This window comes from Protobothrops mucrosquamatus, unplaced genomic scaffold (assembly GCF_001527695.2).
Source record: "Protobothrops mucrosquamatus isolate PMUCROS unplaced genomic scaffold, P.Mucros_1.0 scaffold623, whole genome shotgun sequence".
NCBI lineage: Eukaryota > Metazoa > Chordata > Lepidosauria > Squamata > Viperidae > Protobothrops > Protobothrops mucrosquamatus.
The window spans coordinates 9,935-28,942 of NW_015386919.1; the positions used below are offsets into that span (position 1 = coordinate 9,935).

A 19,008-nucleotide genomic window follows, 5' to 3' on the forward strand; every position below is an offset into this window, starting at 1 on the left:
CACCCCCACAGCTGTAAAACTGTGGGAGCTCAGTAGTTCTACCCCTATCTGGGAAGCTCTCTCCCCTCCCCTTTGCCCGGGAAGGGGATTCAAGCCGCGGAGCAGCTGTTTGACGCTGCTCCTGCGGCTTTTACGCGTCCTCGGAGCAGGCGGCGAACGAAAACGCCGCCATCGGCACAGGAACTCAAACCGGAAGTCTGTTCAGCCCAGCCTTGTTCCTGCAAGGGTTCAAAAAGGGCTAGCAACTTCTGACATGAGCTTAACTACTGCTTCGCTTACTGGCGGAAATCCTAGTCCCACTTAGGGTCATAACCCAAGGATTACTTGTACAATGCTTAAAGATCTTCTAGAATTAAATGCCTATTTGTGTCTCTTGCCTGTTGGATGGATGTAGAATGATACATCCATCATGATACATCCAGAATCGATCTTTGGGAGCCAAACCCACCTTTAACATGTTTTTGTTTGTTTTGGTGATCATGAAGATAAACTTTAGCCTGATGCATTGGCTTAGAAATATAAGTAAATATCTCTTAGTAGTTTTCCCATGTATCTGAGGGATAAAATTTGGGGAATAGTTTTGAATACAAGGTGAAGTATTCATGCATACCAAGGTAACAAACATTTAGAATTAAGTTTTTAATACTGGGTATTGATAATAACATTAATATTAATATTAATAACAGGAATGAATAATAGGGCCCCACAAATGTTGATGTGCAACAACTTTGTTCCCAGCAAGTATAAGTTATCTTGGAAATGTCTAGAATTGGCTGCGTAAATTCGGCTTTGTAATGCTAACGTTTTGAGCACAAATGTTTCAAACCTCCAATACTATTTTAGAATATTTTTCAAATGAATATTTATTGTCTCTAGGGTCCTCAAGGAATACAAGGACATAAGGTGAGTCCTTAGTAATTAAACCTGGGACAATAGTACACATGTTTCTACTAATATGTGTCACGTTGATGGCCGTTATAGTAATGCATGACATCACTTCATTTTATTTATTTATAAAATTCCAAAAGGAATATATATTTATTTATAAAATTCCCAAAGGAATATCACTTGCTGAGATATCGTCTCTTCATCTGATTCAGCCATTCTATGAGTCTGTATCCTCTGTTCATAGGTCACACTCCATTGTCTCGATCAAGAACACCGTTTAAAGTTGCTACTTGGAGACCCTGTATATGTATCAATAGCAGTACATGGAGCTAAATTCTGCAGGCCACCTAGGGATCCAGTTTTTATGACCAAGCTCTGCATCCTGTCCTGGGGCAGTGTTACAGATTATCTAATAACATGAACTAAAAACTCACTTCCAGCTTTCAAACCCAGACGGTCTACAAAGATTGTTTGGAATAGTTCAATTTTTAGCCTCTTCTGAAAAGAAAACAAAAAGTGGGCAAGCATTGTCTCAACAGTGAAGCTGTCCCAAAGAACAATGAGAAAACATCTTCCCATTCCAGATAATCTTCTACTGAACTGAAGAGCCTTCAGTGAGAGAAGGGACACAAGTGGATTACTAACATAGAAATCTGAAGATTTTTATTAGATACTAGCTGTACCCAGCCACGCGTTGCTGTGGCTCAGTCTGGTAAAAACGTGTGTTGCTTTTACGTCCAACAGATGGTGCTGTTTTTCAAAAAAAAGCATGTTTTTACCTGTCACAGATGTGACATCTATATAATATAGGTATATAAAAACACGCACGTATTCGAATGCAACGTTGTGTCAAAATTTCAAAGCAATCGGTGAAGAACTTTCGGAGATTTAAGATTTTGAACAAACGAACATTTACATTTTTATTTATATAGATAAACCTATATCTTTAAAAGGGTTTTATTCTCAAATGTTCTATTGTTATCTTACAGGGCCCTCAAGGAATTCAAGGACAAAAGGTGTGTCATAAAAAGTTTGAATCTATATATATTGCTAAAACTCTCCTGTATGTTTATCTTTCAATGAGTTGAAACAGTGTATCACAGGGCAACCATTTTTGAATCAAGGTACCTCAAAACTGCTAACTTACAGAATGCACAGAAAATCAAAGATCTTCAGACCAGTTGTATTTGCATACTTGTCTCCATTGCTGCACTGCCACAGGCAGCTTCAATCCCGAGACTGTGATTTCTGATACTCCCTACCAGCTTCCCAAAAGCAAAGTCAATGGGGAAGACAGCAGGAAGTTGGAAGTCACTCCCATTCCCACTACTTTTGTGCCTGCCCATGGTCAATCTGTCTACTTCTATATTGACAAACAAAAACATAACAGGTCATATGCTGTCTTGTATATTGTATAGTGGATCTTGAATGCAAGAAAAAAACCATAGACATTGAGAAGTTAATTGATAATAGAACATTGATTTGAAGAAAAATAGTTCATTTAGATGAGGATTTAGTGGTCAGTTATGATTATGGATTTAGTAGATGGAGTCAACAGCAGTTTATTTCTTTGATAAAACATCTTTTGCAGTAATTTTTCAGAGACATTTTTCAAGAAGTCTATGGAAACGTTCACCTAAATCAGGACTCAAACTGAAGGAGCATATTACATAAAAATCGAATTTCAAACCTGTTCTGATGCAAAACCTCCAAAATCACTGTATATTTAGCATAGAGTTTGGAAAGAAATCATTAGGCACATACATCTCATCGTACTTACAAAGGAGTGTTTGATCAGGAATAAGGGTGTTTGCAAATTCTCCTAATTTTATTTCTCTAAAGAAGGGTTTCAGTTCTACATGCAGTGCTAGGGAGCACGCCTTACATTTGTTTATTTCCTAGTAAACAGTCTTGAAATGTATTAAATATTGGAAAAAACTAACAAACATTGTAGAATAACTTTCTCTCTCAGGTGTCAGTTGAACAAAAACACATTGATTTATATAAGAGTTTCTCTACTGATTATACGGAGATTATTTTTGTTGCTTTTTGGGGGGGAGGTGTGTTTAGCTTCAGTGAGGACAAAATATTGGCATGAATTTTTTTCAATAGTAATTTTTCAATTACTATTATAACAGGAAACTGAAAAAATGCACTCTTTTCCTCTAATGAAGAGGGTCCTTTTTTTCTTTTTTTCCTTCCATTTAATTGTGCTTGATTCTCAGATTCTTGATTCTTGATTCTCCCTGCAGCTTTCTTGGAAAGCTCTTTTTTTTTCAGAAGTAGTTTGCCATTATCTCCTTACTAGGGCTGAGTGGGAGTTGGTTTTGTGCCTAAGGCAGGCTAGAACTCACAGTCTCCCAGTTTCCAGCCTGATACCTTAACTATGCCACCAAACTGGCTCTCTGAAGATAAAATGAAGAGTTAGAAGAATGGCAATTTTTCTTAAAGAATATACCATTTTACATTTCCCTCGAGAAAAGTGGGTGCCATGCAAACATAACTGATTTATGAAGCAGAAATAAAACAGGTTATTAAATAGCATGTGATTATGTGAAAGTCTAATCAAAACATTTGTTTTCCTTTAGGGCTCAGATGGTTCGAGGGGTGCAAAAGGTGAAAGTGGCCATAAAGGTGAAAAAGGTGTCCCTGGGCCACATGTGAGTAACAGAGTCTTATGGAACCTGCCCAGTAGAGCAGTAAAATCCCAAATCTTTCTGATAATTTTCATTTTCTCTAGGGTCTTCCTGGCACTCCTGGACTTATTGGTTTACCAGGTACCAAAGGGGAGAAGGTAGGAACTGAAACTTTAAAAAAAAAATGTTAAAATGCATTGTTCCTTTTTAATGTGCTATAAAGTCATCTAAATAATGCATTTTGGATATATTTAGTATCACTTTACCACAACAGACTGTCATGAAAAATCATTGGACATTTCATTCTGCCCGAAACTCTTGTATCTACTGAAGGGATCTACATTTGTATAAAGGCAGCTCTCTGTCATGAAGCAAACAGTTGTAGTAGGGTATGCACCAATTCTTATAGATTTAAATTCAGGGATGTATTTTAGCCAGGTTGCCTGAATCAAATATAGGAGAAAATCTATCTTATGTTTGTAATTGGGGAAAAAAGCATCTACACAAATAATTAAAAAGATTTATCATGTTTGCTTTCTTTTTGCCCTACTAAAATGACAGATGACCCTAAAGTTAGCCTGTATAAAGGTTTGCGTAATCCTAATTCAGTAAACATAGAAATTAGTAGTAGATAGATAGGATATTGCTTAATTCTCCCATTGAAGCTAAATCTACTAAGATACCCGGATTTGGTATTTTTTTATATAAATTATAGACTATTATAACTTATATAATCTAGTTAATGTGCTATTCCACTGTCATCTTATCAATGTTCTCTATTTCTCCTTTTTAATAATGCAGGGAAAGATAGGGGAACCAGGATTAGATGTAAGTAATCAATATTTTATCTACACAGTGTCATTAGTATGTCACCAAGTAATGCAGGAAATAATTTTGATCAGAGTTCCCCAGCCTTTCTGGCTTTGTGTGGGCAGGGGTGGAATGGGAATCCTTCTGTGTGAGTGGCCGGCAAGCGTGGGTACGCGCAGCTCCATTTGTGTGAGTGTGCACACGCACACGCCACTCATGCAAATGGAGCACACGTGGGGATGCACATGTGCTTGCCCATTTCCACGGCCCAGTTGCAAACAGCTCATGGCCCACTAGTGGGCCGTGGACCAGAGATTGGAGAACCCTGATTTAGATAACCAGTGGTTTTGTTAACAACTCTGTCATTTGCTTAATGGCTGCCGATTTGCTTAAGGATCACTGCAAAAAAAGGTTGTAAAATTGGGTTGGTCACATGACTGACCTGTTTTATGGCCATTATAACATATGGCCATAATGGTCAGGCTTTATTATGGTTGTATGTCAAGGAATTCCTATAATGCAATCAAGGCCAGAACTGTTTGTTGTTTTAGAAATGGCTAGTTTATACTACTATATAAAAGTAAAAAGCTGAGATTTGATGTTATTATCTTATTCTACTGCACCAAAGGGAGTGGGAAGTCAATGCCTTTTCTTTCTTTTTCCCCTCCTTTTTACATTTTTCCTTTCCCTTTTCCCTCCCCTATCTTTCTTATTATTTTGTTTTGAATTTTATATTATAAACTAATAAAAAAGACCAGAACTAAAAAAAGCATCAAATAATTCGAAGTACAGATTGTGCAAAGAAGCAGAAGGAACAGTACATCATATACTCAGCTCATGCAAGAAGATCACACAAACTGATTATAAACCATGACATAATATAGTGGCCAAAATGATTCACTGGAACTTCTGTAAAATTATCGTGTGCCTGTAATGAAAAACTGATAGTTAAAAAGTGATAAAAAATGAGCAGGTTAAAATATTGTGGGATTTCTGAATACAAGCTGATATAGTTTTGGCTCATAACATGCCAGATTGAACTGAAGTTGAAAAGGAGTATGGGCAATTAATGTGGTAATACCAGGGAATAGTAGAACAAGACAAAGAATTGGAGAAGATCACCAAGTACCAAGATTTGAAAATTGAAATTTAAAGATTATGGTGTAAACCGGCTGTTGTGGTTATCAGCACACAGGGTGCCATAAAAAAAAATCTTGGGACAGCACAAAATTTTCATCTGTCAATTACAAAAGATCATATTGCTTGGATCAGCACATATACTATACCAATACATTACAACATCCTAAATTATTGGGAAGAACTTGATGAGTATGAACTAATGCCAGCTAAAGAATTGGTAGCTGCGATTTCACATTGTTATGGATATAATAATAACAATAATGGATAGTGCCATTAATCCCTGGGGGGTGATACGGACTCCTGTTGAAGGCGATCACATTAAAATGTTGATTGGATCTGGCCAGGGGCTACAGTTAAAAAACATCCATTTAATACTGTTATGCTCCAATGGAAATAAAGTGGACAGTGGCTTAGAATGTACTGATGGCTCTATTCTGAGCTCCCTTCCTGGTCACGCAACCCAAAATGGAGGTACTATTAAGAGATTGAAAATAATTCCAGAATCCATGCTCTGTCCAATTTTTCTACCTTGTTTAATTCTAAGTTCTACTTTGGTTTTTCAAGAAAAGTGGATTGTGATTACTAGGTAGACCTTTTAATATGGGCCTACCGCTTGTGGAGTTGTAGAAATGTTCATAAAGAATGAGTCACCTTAAGTCTCCCCTATATATTTTTAAATAACATGCAAAAAAATTAGAGTTTAATTCTGCTAATTTAGTCCTTCTAACTATCCTCTGCTGCCCTTTTGTCATTTTGTAGCTTTATTTATATAAATAATAAACTATTTTATGCCTCGACAATTCATTGGGAATATATGATGACAGTGCTGAAAAAATTAGTTTACAACCAATTTCCAACCATTTCTGACTTTCACAGCATTTCTTAGTCACATGATTGCCATTATACTCAGTACAAACTATCCTGTGCCTGGCCTGAGTTTTTCACCCTCATGCAGAGCAAGATTGTAGAGGAAGGGATTACAAGTGAGCAAGCTGTTTGCTGTTCTGCATCCTGAAAGCAAAGTGATGATGCCACCAACAATGGGAAGGAGTCAGATAAAGGCGTGATTGTGAACAGAAACTGCTTACTTTCCTCCCCACTCATAGTGCATCCACAACTCTGATCATATTGCTTTTGATGTGCAGAAGAGCAAACATCTTGCTCTCTTGAAATCCCTCTCCAACCTCTCCTCTTTGTGAGTAGGGGTGGGAGGAAGGGTCAAGCAAAAGGAAAAAAAATTGCTTGCTTCCCCTCCCACACAGAGCAGAGAGAATGGAGAGGAAGAGACTACTGCAAGCTGTTTAGTAACGACCCATGGCTCCCAGCCTGGGCTCTGGCACATTTGCTTTGCTTTCAGTGTGTACAAGATAGTAGTAAGCAAGCCCTGGAGCATTCCCAAGGCAGGAGAGTGTTTAAGAGGCAAACAAAAGCCAAAAGTGTGAAACTGAGTGGACTTGTCACTTTCTAGCCAGAAAGCACAATCAAGGTCACCTAATTTCCCATTTTAGCAACCACTTAGTTTAGCAACAGAGTTGCTGGTCCCAATTAAGGCTGTTAGGCAAGCTCTATCTGTAGTATTTACAGTAAACGTTTTCCTTCAGCTGAATATTTGAAAGGAAAAAAAAGCAGTCTTAAAGTAGGTCATTCACTTCTGTTTTATAAATAAAAGACATAAAACTGAAAAGATAGCAGGATGCTTGGGATTAAGTCTTCCAGGTTTTCTGTTTGCGAGATTATAGTGGCTATCGGTCATAGTTTCTGAGTAAATTAAAAACTGAACTCTAAACTACACATGGTTTTGAATCGGAGATATTGGCCTTCTCCATATGGTCCCTATCATAAGAATGTCATAATGTACTGCTGTTGTCCTGTTCACTGAGTTTGAGTTCTGTGCCATCTAGTGGCTTCTTAAGAGATTTGAATATTATACACATCAGAACCACTATTAAGAATCTGTAACATGTGTGTTTGTGTGTGTGTGTCTCCATGGGTGTGCAACCTCATGCATATACTCATCAACACAAAAAAAATGTTTCTTCTTTCCTCTGAGAATGATGCTTGGCTATACTTATTTGAAAGAAAGGAACGTGTTGTCTTTTGCTTTATGATTAATGTTATTCTTGAGTATTTGACTCTAAATGTTGCCATTGTGTTTTTCTAGGGTTTCCCTGGCCTCCGAGGAGAAAAAGGAGAAAAAAGTGAAAGAGGAGAAAAGGTTGCTATCACTTCTAATTCTCTGAATAAAGTTCTTGTCTTCTTTTCTGCTTGTCAAAAAAGCTATCTCTGTACCTTTGTTCTCCCATATAATCTAATAAAATCTATTCATTATATTATATATCCATTATATTCTAACAAGACTGAATCTATTAGCACAGTATTTTGTACAAATATTATCCTTCACTTAATGAAAAAGACAGATTCAACTTATTTAACTCAAACAATTCATATAATTAAAATAATACATAGCTGCACATTTTGTACTGGAAAATTTATTTTTTTTAAAAAAAAATTACACCTGAGTGTTTTCTTATTTTATTCCCACATCTTCATAAAACATCTCTGCTCTAGGAAATTGTCATATCAAGAACATATAAAGTTCCTCTTCATATGTTCTTGATAAGAACATATAAATCCTCTTCCCTGATATGTTAATTTTCCACATATTTGTATAGGGAAACATTTAAGAATGACATAATTCAGAGTTGTGTTAAGCCCACATTTATATTTTCCACATTGTAAACTCTTCATTATAAGTTACAGATCTAATTTAGGCTTGGCACCACAGCATCAAAACTACCTATGGTACCCACATTTAAATAAAGCATTTTTAAAAGTCATAATCTCCTAAAATTATCAACTCTACTTTGAAATTACAAGAATACGTGTATGCTGATTTTTATGAAATTTTGGGCATTCTGTTTATTTGGCCATTATTGTTTATTTGCTGGTGGCTTGAAAAAGTTACTAACCTTAATCTAAATCTTCTTTACTTGGAACCTAACAATATCATATATAAGCAAGTCCTCTATAGTAAAAGAAAACATCTTAATTTTTATTGAGCTAATTTCTTGGATTCATATCGATTGTTTACATCAGTCAAATGTTTCTATAGGAAGGGTCTGAAGCTGTGTCAATCATTTAATACAAATAGAACATTCTATAATGCAAAAGCTAAGAAGAACTGGGTGCTAGCTGAAGGTTGAGACATTTGTCATGCAAATTCTTTAAGAATATATCTATACTTTTATTTAATATCTACAGGGAGAAAGAGGATTGCCGGGCAGAAAAGGAGCAAAAGGACAAAAAGGAGAACCAGGCCCTCCTGGATTAGATCAGCCTTGCCCAGTGGTATGATTTTATTTTGGGGGGGGGGATATTCTTGATATGTTTGAAAACTTTAGTATAAGAAGCAATCTATTTCAAAACATTTTGGAGAGAGAGGCTGTTTGGAACGAAGTGTCTAAGTGAATGCTAATACTTCTGATTATTGGCCTTTCTTATGCCACAGACTGGAATGTGCTTTTGCTCCCTAATATTGAACAGATGGCTAAAAACATCTCACAAGCCAACCTGAAAGCCACACTCCTCGCCTGTCATTTTAGGACAATACCATTTAAAGCTTTGCTTTATTAAAAAAACAGAAAGGCCTTTGTTGTTCCTCCTGTCACCTGTCAGTTTTATCCTGAATGTCCGGAAGCCTCTATAGAAAAAAGTGAGCAGCTAGCAGGCTGTGGTCAGCTTCAGAGTCCCTTGGTTGTGGCTTCTAATTTTAGTCACATCATCAAAATTCCATTTCCAAGGACACCATTATTGTGATTTCTCCCCCTGCCCTCAAAAAATAAGGATGGCAGAAGGAGTAGGAGGCCTCTGCAAGTCAAACTGCTTCCAATGTCCACTTTTTGAAACACCCAACATCCCTCCCCAAAATCCATTTCCTTTGAGAGGAAATGGAACAGCTTGCCTCTTTCTGCTCCTGTTCCCTCCCTTTAAGACAAAACAAAACAAAACAAAAAGGTTAGGGTTGAAAGAACTTGATCAGCTCTATCAGGTCACGTCACTTCATCACTAGAAGGCCTCTTCTTGGGAGGTTGCCCGCTCCTGCTATAAGTTTCAGTCAATCTCTGAATTTTTATTTGTTCCTTCTTCCTTTCCTATTAACCTTCTCTCCATTTTCAATTAACAGTTCATTTTTAAAGGGGAGCCGGGTTTACCAGAACTGGATGGTGTGGAAATGCTCTGTCCTTTGGTATAGTATCTTTCTCTTCCTTCCTCCTCCTGCATGGCTTTTTCTGCTTGGCATATTCTCCCTTCCTCCCAGCCTGGAAACTATCTTTCTCTTTCACAGAGAGTGGCTTACATAATGCTTATGTATACTTTTTCTGAATAGAGCTTTGTATTAAAATATATAATACATATATTATTATATGTAGCATCTGGTACCATTGAAAGATAAAGGATAAATGTAGATTCTCAAACAACTTTTCCCCCAATTTGTGCCCTGGAAGTAGCTTGGCACAGTCCCCTTGGCATTCCAAAGGCTAGGCATGGCGAAAGGTTCAGTTTGAGTCTCTGCTTTCTCCATTTAAAAAGGTACCAAGAAGCAGATGCTAGGAAAGGCAAAACCTGAGTCATAGAATTTAGAAGGGTATGCCAAATTTGGAGCGTCACACAGGTTCTTTATGTTCCCAAGATTTAGCTATATAATCTTTGCTCCACACCTTTCTTAAAAGTCTTTCCTTTGGAATTTCTGTAGCTCCATCTTAAAAGTCTTTCAAAGTTTGGATCAGCATCTCACTACTTTGAGTATAGGAAACAAAATTCTGTAACACAGCCAGTCACAAAGGAAAGTTATTGCTCTCTCTCTCTCTGTGTGTGTGTGTGTGTGTGTGTGTGTGTGTGTGTGTGTTTAAAATATTTTAAAAGCAGAATCTGCTAGACTATAAGAATATGTGAGCAAGTTGACATGATTTCACACAGGATGTCAAAGACAACATTTAATTGATATAAGTTACTGCAGTGATACAAGTATACAGATCTGTGTTTTAGCAATAAAGTTCAGCCAAATGTTCATAATATATGGCTAGTTTTCCTTTTGCATTAATATTAAGGGTTCTTTGGTTTCTGTTGTACCCACTTTTCCTTTCCTCTCTTTGCTTTGGCCCTGGGAAAGTAGGTTTGATTGGGCTGATTTCATGATCCACAGAAGTATAGCTGTCACAACTTAATAATTAGTGGGAAATTGAGATGATTCAAAGCACCAGGACAGTCCTTTTTAAGCCTAAATCTGGGCCATTTCAAATCACCTTTTTACTTCCTAACAAGCTATTTGCTTCATAAGATATTTTTCAGTTTTGTTTGATCCCACCATTGTCTCTTTGAACAGTATGTATCTTAGTTCATTGGATTATTAAAGTTTGTTCTGGTTGAACTACATAAAACAGCTAATGCTACATGCAGATGCTCAGGGTAAACTCTTAAAATCTCAACAAAATCCTGGATTGGGAGGATATTCCAACTCACCTCTTCCCAATTAGGTCCTCTTTGTCAGTCCTATCTTCTGGTCTTCTCCATCTGTGAATATCATGGTTGACTTTAATTGTTCTATTTGCTTTGTCTTTTTTAAATTCGTGTCTGCTCTGATTCCTCAGTCAGGTTTTGTAATCAATGATGCGTCAGCTTTAGTGGTTGCCATTAATTTACCCTGTCAGATGCTTAGGAGAAAATTGCAAACTCTAAAATCTGATGTCAGGTTCCATAAATAGTACTATTTTCTGTATTTTATTCCAACCTTTTTTATCTAAATGCCACAAGCTTTATGAAACACATCTTGTTTGTGCAAAATTGGTCAAAGGGCTTTCAAGCATGTTGTGCATAGCTGCTCCAATGTTTACATAGCTAATGTATCAAGTGTGTCCGTCCACCAACTGGTAGTTGTAAACTGAAAACATGGACATGGAAGATAATTTTAAAAAATACCTAAGAAAATGCTAGTATTTCCTAATCTTTGCTCCCACTCTCATTTAAAGGATATATAGCAGCCTTTGTAAACTTCTGTCATAACCTGCTATGGAGTTAAACTCAATAGTATATCCTACAGACTGCACAGGTGGATTTAATTTAGCTGTTACAACTTTTGTTGCCTCAAAGAGTCATGTGATTCCATAAATCAAAACATTTTGATAAGATAAATGCGTACAAGAATCCAGATATTTGATTGTTTTAAGGATTATTAAGTAATGCAACATTGTTTGTTCCAATATATTTTTTCTTCAAACCAGCACATGATTTCTGCATGGGTCTTCACACATTAGCTGCTCTTCATGGTAGCTGCTATAGACTTTCCAAAATCATCATTAATGATGTGGCATTTGTTTCTTAGCAGTTTTCCAATAATACAAAATGATTCTTTATTTCATTGCAGGGTCCAGATGGATTACCAGTACCAGGATGTTGGCACAAGGTATTATAAACGTATTTTCGATTTTTTTTTTTGTCCTGAATTTGGATTGTTGTTAAAGCAAGAGCAATAACACAGTATATTCAGTTGTAAACAACTAAATAAACTGAAGTAAATCTGGATCTTTGTGCTTTTATAGCCCTATTGTTTTGCTCTGAAACAGTCTAGGTCTAGGAGGACCCATTTGTATTGCTCTCCCATGTGTAGAATGGAGAAGCTCTTCATATGATTAAGTATCCTCATTTCCAGAAACCACTAAGGAGAGATTCATTGGATAGAAGATACTCTCCACTGCAGATGCTTACCTTTGTAGGGAATGTAAGACTAATATACACTCAAGCCTTGAATGCAGGATGATTTTCTTGTTTTTATAACAGCTGAATGGAGCTTATGGCTGTGAATTAATACCAGTATAAAAGAGGACTAAGCCAGAGACAAGCAAATACCTGTTCCTATATATTTCAAATTATAATTAGCAATAACAGTTATGTGGAATGTATATAATTTCAACCTGGATTCATTCTGGCATAAAAATCTGGCTTTACTTCAGTTTCAAAACGATTTTGCATCTTGCTTTTCAGTTGCTTTTATATTTATTTTTAATATGCTTTTAACCATATGTTTTAAGCAAGCCCATGAACTTGGCTCATGCGAGTGGAAGGAGGGTTTCTGGCAGAGAAGCAACAACTTTCCTCTTTAACATAAAACTTTCTTCCAATCATGTTCTTTACCCACATTTTTATAGATATTTTATTGGTTTTTAACTATAACAATCTCCAGTGCCTGGTGTACAGCGTGTTGTCTTGGTTTATATTTTAACCAAAAAAAAGGACAGTAATAATTAATTGTCAATAATGATTAAATTTGATAATTCCATAATTAATATATTAATTAATAATACATTTCTTTGATCTTAGCCAAAATATAATTCTTAATATTTTCAATATATAAATGATTAGGTATAAGCACTTTTTATATTTATACAAATAATAATAATCTCTCTATATAACATTTTTTTCAGCTTATATTATTCTCATAACCATCATCTCATTAGTTCAGCATACATCCTATTTTTATAATTTTTGTTCGCTTAGATTCCCTTATATTCAATCCAATTCTTATCAGTCACAATGTCTTCATATTAGTCATCTCACTGTCTAAATTTTCCCATTTAGGTTCATCATCCCAATATTTTGTGTCATGCATTATAAAAATACTATACTTTTTATCTGTCTTATAGTATCTAGATATAACATCCTTTTTAATCAGTTTATATTTTACTTATATATTAATAAAAATTACATCAACCTACTATTTTAACATTTAACATATTATAAAACATACGTTACTTAAATCTCATTATCCTTTTTGTTATAAGGCCCCTTTATGTTCGAAATTCTCTGTTCTTTTAGCCATATTCAAACAAATGTTTATTCATGTAATAGTACATCTGGTAGGGCGAGTCAAATCTCTTGTATCTGTCTCTGATCTTCTTCTTTTGCCAAGTAATTTTCCAAGTTGATGTAATCCGCTTATCCAACAGTTCCTGTATTTTTACAAATGTTGTTGGGAATACAAAAGATGAAGTAAGTAAGATAAATTCTTTCTGTCCCCCAACCTTTAATAGTTTTCCTAATAATTCCATTTTTCTTATATCAGAACCTTGTAGATTTTTTCCTGTTTGTGTCAAATTGTAATTCTTTTCCTTTGTTATTTCATCAATTTGATCATACTCTTCTAGTTTGTAATCTGCTGTCCGATTTGTTTGTTCCTTTGTTGTTATTTCCTGGGTATTTTTTAATTGTAGATTTAGATTGGAAATATGCTTATTTAAATCCTCAAAGTTGTTTCGAATTTCGTTGTGGTTTGAATCTATTGTCATTTGTATTTGTCCTAACATTACATATATTTCCTCCAGGAAAGTATTTATCTTGCCTTGAGGTATTGCTTCTGGAGGCCCTTGATTTTCCAGGCTAAGTCCTTCAGGAGAAAATATTGAATGAGGCATCCTGTCATTTTTTGATACGTATGTGATATTCATGTTGTCTCCTCCCTTCAAATAATCTTTCATCAATGTTTTAATTCAAAAGTCAATTTATCAGTCAGTCAAAATTACAGATTCAGTATATTAAACCACTTTAAATCCTTCCTGCAAATTCTCCTCTAAAAGATTAACCAAAAAGCCAAGGTTTTTTCCCCATAAACAGTTCTTAGATTTAAGCAACAGTCCAGGTTTTTTTTTTCTTTCAAACACTTTTTAATCTTATAGCTTGCTCTTCGTTTGTTCCCAGCTGTTTTCAGGGTTGTTTGCAATTCAAAGGAACAACTTTTTCTTTGTTTCTGGGCATTCTGCCAATTTCTGAGTCCTTGTTGTTAGTGTTCTATTCTCTGATTCTCCACTAGATGTCAGCAGTTTTTTTTCCAGTTTTTCTTTCAATCAAAAAGTTATTTTTGTTATATATTTTTATAATTCCATTAGAAATTTTTAGGGTATAATCTTGACAGTTTTTTAGTTACTAGATTTGTCCAGACTGAAATATTTTAAATCAAATTTTAGTATATCTCTTTCCACCTTTTATGTTAATTTGCCACTTCCGTCTGTAAGGGAATGGGGATATAGTCCCCTCCCTTCACTTCTGGAGGTTTTCTTGCTTTGGGAATCTTTTCAAGGATGTAAATAGTAGATAGAAGAAAGAAGATCAGTACTCTCACCAATTCCAAGCACGCTGTTTACCGATGTTTAGGTTTGTGCTCTGGGACTTCAGCTACAAGCAGCTTGGGCTAGACGCTGATCTCATGCCAGCCTTTCTCCTGTCAGGTTCGGAGGGCTTTCCCCAGATCAAACAAAGTGATTACTATCGCTTCGTGATCGACGGGACGCCCCTCCATCACAGTCACCTCTCCGGGGCAATTTCGGACCCATCTAGGGTCCCCCAAGAAGGAAGAAATTAGCCGTGGGGAGCGGAGGTCCGCTCTCGCGTGGCCATGTGCTGCAGACACAAAACCCGGAAGTCCTCTTTACTCACATTTTGATTCACATACATTGGTCTTCATAAATAAAGAAGGCCTTCTAATTACCTTCAGGTTGAAAAGGACAACTGTTCACTATTAATTTTGCTACTTTGCATGAGTTTTAGTACCTAGCAGCAAAACACAGATAGTGGGATGATTTCCACAAACTCCTTTTTGTGTGCTTGCTAACTCCCCCAACATGTAATTGGTACGTTCCTATTTCTAAAATATACTTTGCCATTTGTTTTTGAAAGAGAAAAAGGAAATGTGCTTTTCTCTTTAAATCTTCATACATTTGCCATGAACACTGAGACTATAGATTCTTAATGTTCCAAGGTTTGCCTATGTGTTCCCTAACTGCACTTCAAAATGCCTCATTTACTGCTCTTTAAGGACATGTTTTCATAACTCATCTCATAGCTGAGACCACCTTACATTACATTTGTCAGATCTGAGGTTAAGGTGGTGTTTTTCATCTTCTCTCCACGCAAACTTTGCTATCTGCAGCCTCTGCTGTGTTTAGACTAATGGTGATAATGCAGAAGGAGTTGAGACAATGTTCCAGAAGTTTCATATCTATAAAGGGCAACAGATTAAAAGACCTGGGGGGTTTTGGTAGTAAAATACAGCTCAATGTCCCATGAGCTACATTAAAAACAAACCATCTGGCAATATTTGCTCCAAGAAAAGAGGATTTTGTCAAAGAACGGAGATTATGAATACTATAACTGATCAAAAAATGCTAAAAATCAGGCATGGTTCCTTTCACATGAACAACTTCTACTGGTAGTAGCCAAAAGATAATGTGCTAACTATTCCATCATTCTTTTCTTTACAGATTTGGGTTTGTGATCAGACAGTCAGACAGCTAAATGCTTTATTAGTGCAAAAGAACAGCTTGAAAATAAAGTATGAGGCAGCAACCTAACATCTGAGTAAAATCCAATAATTATAAAACTGATTTGGTCAAGATATAACATACTTTACTAATGGTAAAATAGAATTCAGCCATTCTAGGAGAAGTTCTTTACTTTCTGTTAATATGGAGCAGGTTTTGAGGGAGAAGCTTTGCTTTTTCTGTTAAGCATGATCATTATTAAATCAAATAGACATTCTTGTAGAAATATTTAAGGAAACTGCATTCTAATGAAACAGTCTATGAAAGAAAAATGCATGCATGCCTGTGTTTTAAAACATGCATTGCTTTGTTTTGTTTTTCAGTGATTCTACACGCATGGACTATGTAAATAATAGTGAGATAAATGTTTATTTTTATTATTTTTTTTATACAAAAAGAAAAAAGTCACAAAAACAATGTTTTCAACAGTAATATATTGATCTTCTAATACTGGATATTGTCATATATGGATTTTTTTAAAATATGAACATTCCTGAGATCCACAAGACAGACTACAGACTGGCACACACCAACACACACACACACAGAGAAGCACTCAACATTCTGAAACAGTCAGGAATGGATGTCACTTGCTGCTAATGCTATTGTGTGTATTAACCAAGCTGAAAAAACTTGCTTTATTGCATGGAGAAAAAACATCCCTGGACAATCTTTTTAGCTTTCAACTTTCTAACTCTGTTGCACGTAGACACAGGGAGAGAAAACGAAAAAGAAAAAAAAGATTCAGCCCTAGAAATTGAACAAACTCTACCTTATGGATGAACGTAGGAAGAATTTCCAATCTGGAAAGGTAACACAAATGTAACCACACTTGTTGCTACTTGCTTCAACCTTGAAGAAACTAGTTTCATCCTGGGTCACTCTGATCGGTTTCATGACCTGTGGCTGCTTCTCCTCCAGAAGAAAGCATCATCTCTAGGAAAATCCCCACTTCACATCTTCAGTCTGTGACTAAAGTTTGAAAGATTCCTTTGTAGAACTTTATTTTACTGCAGAAATTCAGAAACATGGAACACCTCAACTTTAACAAAATGAAGGATACTCTATAATATTCATCTCAATGTACAGATTTGAAAAATAAGTTTTGCTTTAAAAACAAAAATCCCATCATGGCTGCTCTCTTTTGCAAACTTGGAAAAGATACCCATTGTGCTGCTTAGTCTTCTGGAATCACAGAACTCAATAAGTACAGAAAATATTATTCCCACCAACCCACCACCAGTGAGTGTTTCATCACACCCATTTATATAAATATATAAGATTATAAGAGTAATGTGAAACAACCTATTGTTAAAGCATTTGTAATTAATTTGAAATGGCTCTTTTCAGAAGGAAAAAGGAGGAGCTCCATATTTTATGCAAATTATATTTGTCACAGGTACATCTTTCTTGCTTCAAAAAAGTTTTCCCCCAAAGCCAAATGTCTCTATATACAACATGGTATTATTTCAGTCCTAAGACTGTATCTATGAAATCATATAAGTGGATGATGACATTGTTCAATATAAGATCCATTCTAGTTATTGTGGTTATAATTCAGTTACTAATTCCAAAAAACTTCACCTTGCTCACAATGGTCTGAAGATTCTGCTTATAACAAGCAGCGGTTTCTACAGTTTCTCACGGTCTCTATTAATATCATTGGAAGGAAGTAGTGTTCTTGCTTAGGAGAACATCTACACGGTCATTGTTCCCTCTAACAGACATAGCATTGGCTAGCACTTTTCTTTGACTGGCAGCCTGCAAGACTGCCAGCTTACTTGCAGAAAGGGAGCAGGGATTTTTGCCATTTGACCTTTCTGTATCCTCAAGACCCAGAGGGCACCTTAAGCCTTTGGAGAAATAGCAAGTGTTGCCTCTTCCTTTCACCAGAATTAGCCCACTAAACCAGCATTTCAAATAAAATATTGAATAATTATATCAGCAGTCTTTCACAAACAGTAGAAACTCTCCCATTCAAAAATCTTCCGGGATCCAACCAAGCAATGTAACCTGCCATAGGTTTCAAATTCCAGGTTTTGATTACAGTATTCAATATTTTATTCAAAGTATAAAATGCTGAAGAGCCAACAATCTTAAAAGATGCTTGTTTTCCAAGGTCACCTTAACACAAAGTTTCATGAGCTCTAAAATGAGTGCAAAACGCTTTGAGGAATAATTTCTTAAAATTTGCCTAGAAAGGTGAATGAATAGAAATTATTCCTGTTTAACCTGATAGTAATTCCTTTCTGGCTAATCAGAATATTGTTTGAAATCCTCAAGCATCAGCAAAAATCAGTTTAATTACAATGTTACAATTAGCATTCACACGATATAGGAACCAAGAGGCGTATGGTTTTAACAATACTTAGAATGCATATATTTCCCTTCACATTTTATCTTAGTACTAATTGGTTTTATTCTGATTCCCAGTTTTAGCCCTCATTCCCAAAAATAAATTTAAGGATGTTCAAAAATACTGGTTTGCATTACTGATCAGAATTGATTTCAGTAAGGATGACACAATGGCTCCCCATTTGTATAGACAGAGGGCTGCTATTCTATGAATCTTTGGCAGGAATATCTGTTCTTTCTGTTGTAAATGTTTTTAAAGTACTCTAGGCAAGCTTCTATCAATACTTTAAACTACTGTACAAGTCTTCATGGAAGAAGATGCATAAGATTCTTAAAATTTGAGATTATAAAGTTAACATTGCTTCACTGTGTTAATTCATTTGGTTGTTGAAATTAGTTTATGATTTTTTGAGACCTATATGACATTAGTTTTGTATAACATTAAACATCAGTTTAATTAAGTGACGATATAACTGAATTAAGAAAGAGAAGTTAAATATTATGCCTTCCTAGTCTTTCTCTTCCACTCTTACCACGTGGCAAGAGATTTCATTCATTCTTATTTTAATATTGTATATCTGCTGCTCTTCTTAACAAAAATAGAGCACATAGTAGTCTAGGGCAGAGTTCCCCAACCTTTCCAGGTTGGTGGCTGGGGGTGAGGAGGGAAAGAGGGGATGGTCTTGTGGGAGGGCAAGTGTGCACAAGCATCCGTTGCTCACCTGAGGCCAGAAGCACCCGTGACACTCGCACAAGTGAGGCCCCGAGCACTTGCACTAGTGGGGCTGCAAGTGCCTGCAATGCACACGCGG

The 19,008-nt window shown here is 36.0% G+C and overlaps 1 protein-coding gene across 1 annotated transcript in view; it reads left to right on the forward strand.

The window, feature by feature from the left end:
* Window positions 1-16,196, forward strand: part of LOC107289014 (collagen alpha-1(XXIII) chain-like) — a gene marked incomplete at its 5' end in the record, with an annotated part of 25,134 nt that extends 8,938 nt beyond the window's left edge. Inside the window, 8 exons of the mRNA XM_015817699.1 lie at window positions 1,878-1,904; window positions 3,477-3,548; window positions 3,629-3,682; window positions 4,326-4,352; window positions 7,636-7,689; window positions 8,736-8,822; window positions 11,896-11,934; window positions 16,165-16,196. Coding sequence (XP_015673185.1) covers window positions 1,878-1,904; window positions 3,477-3,548; window positions 3,629-3,682; window positions 4,326-4,352; window positions 7,636-7,689; window positions 8,736-8,822; window positions 11,896-11,934; window positions 16,165-16,167 — 363 coding nt within the window. The remainder of the gene's footprint in view (window positions 1-1,877; window positions 1,905-3,476; window positions 3,549-3,628; window positions 3,683-4,325; window positions 4,353-7,635; window positions 7,690-8,735; window positions 8,823-11,895; window positions 11,935-16,164) is intronic.
* Window positions 16,197-19,008: the final 2,812 nt, after the last annotated feature.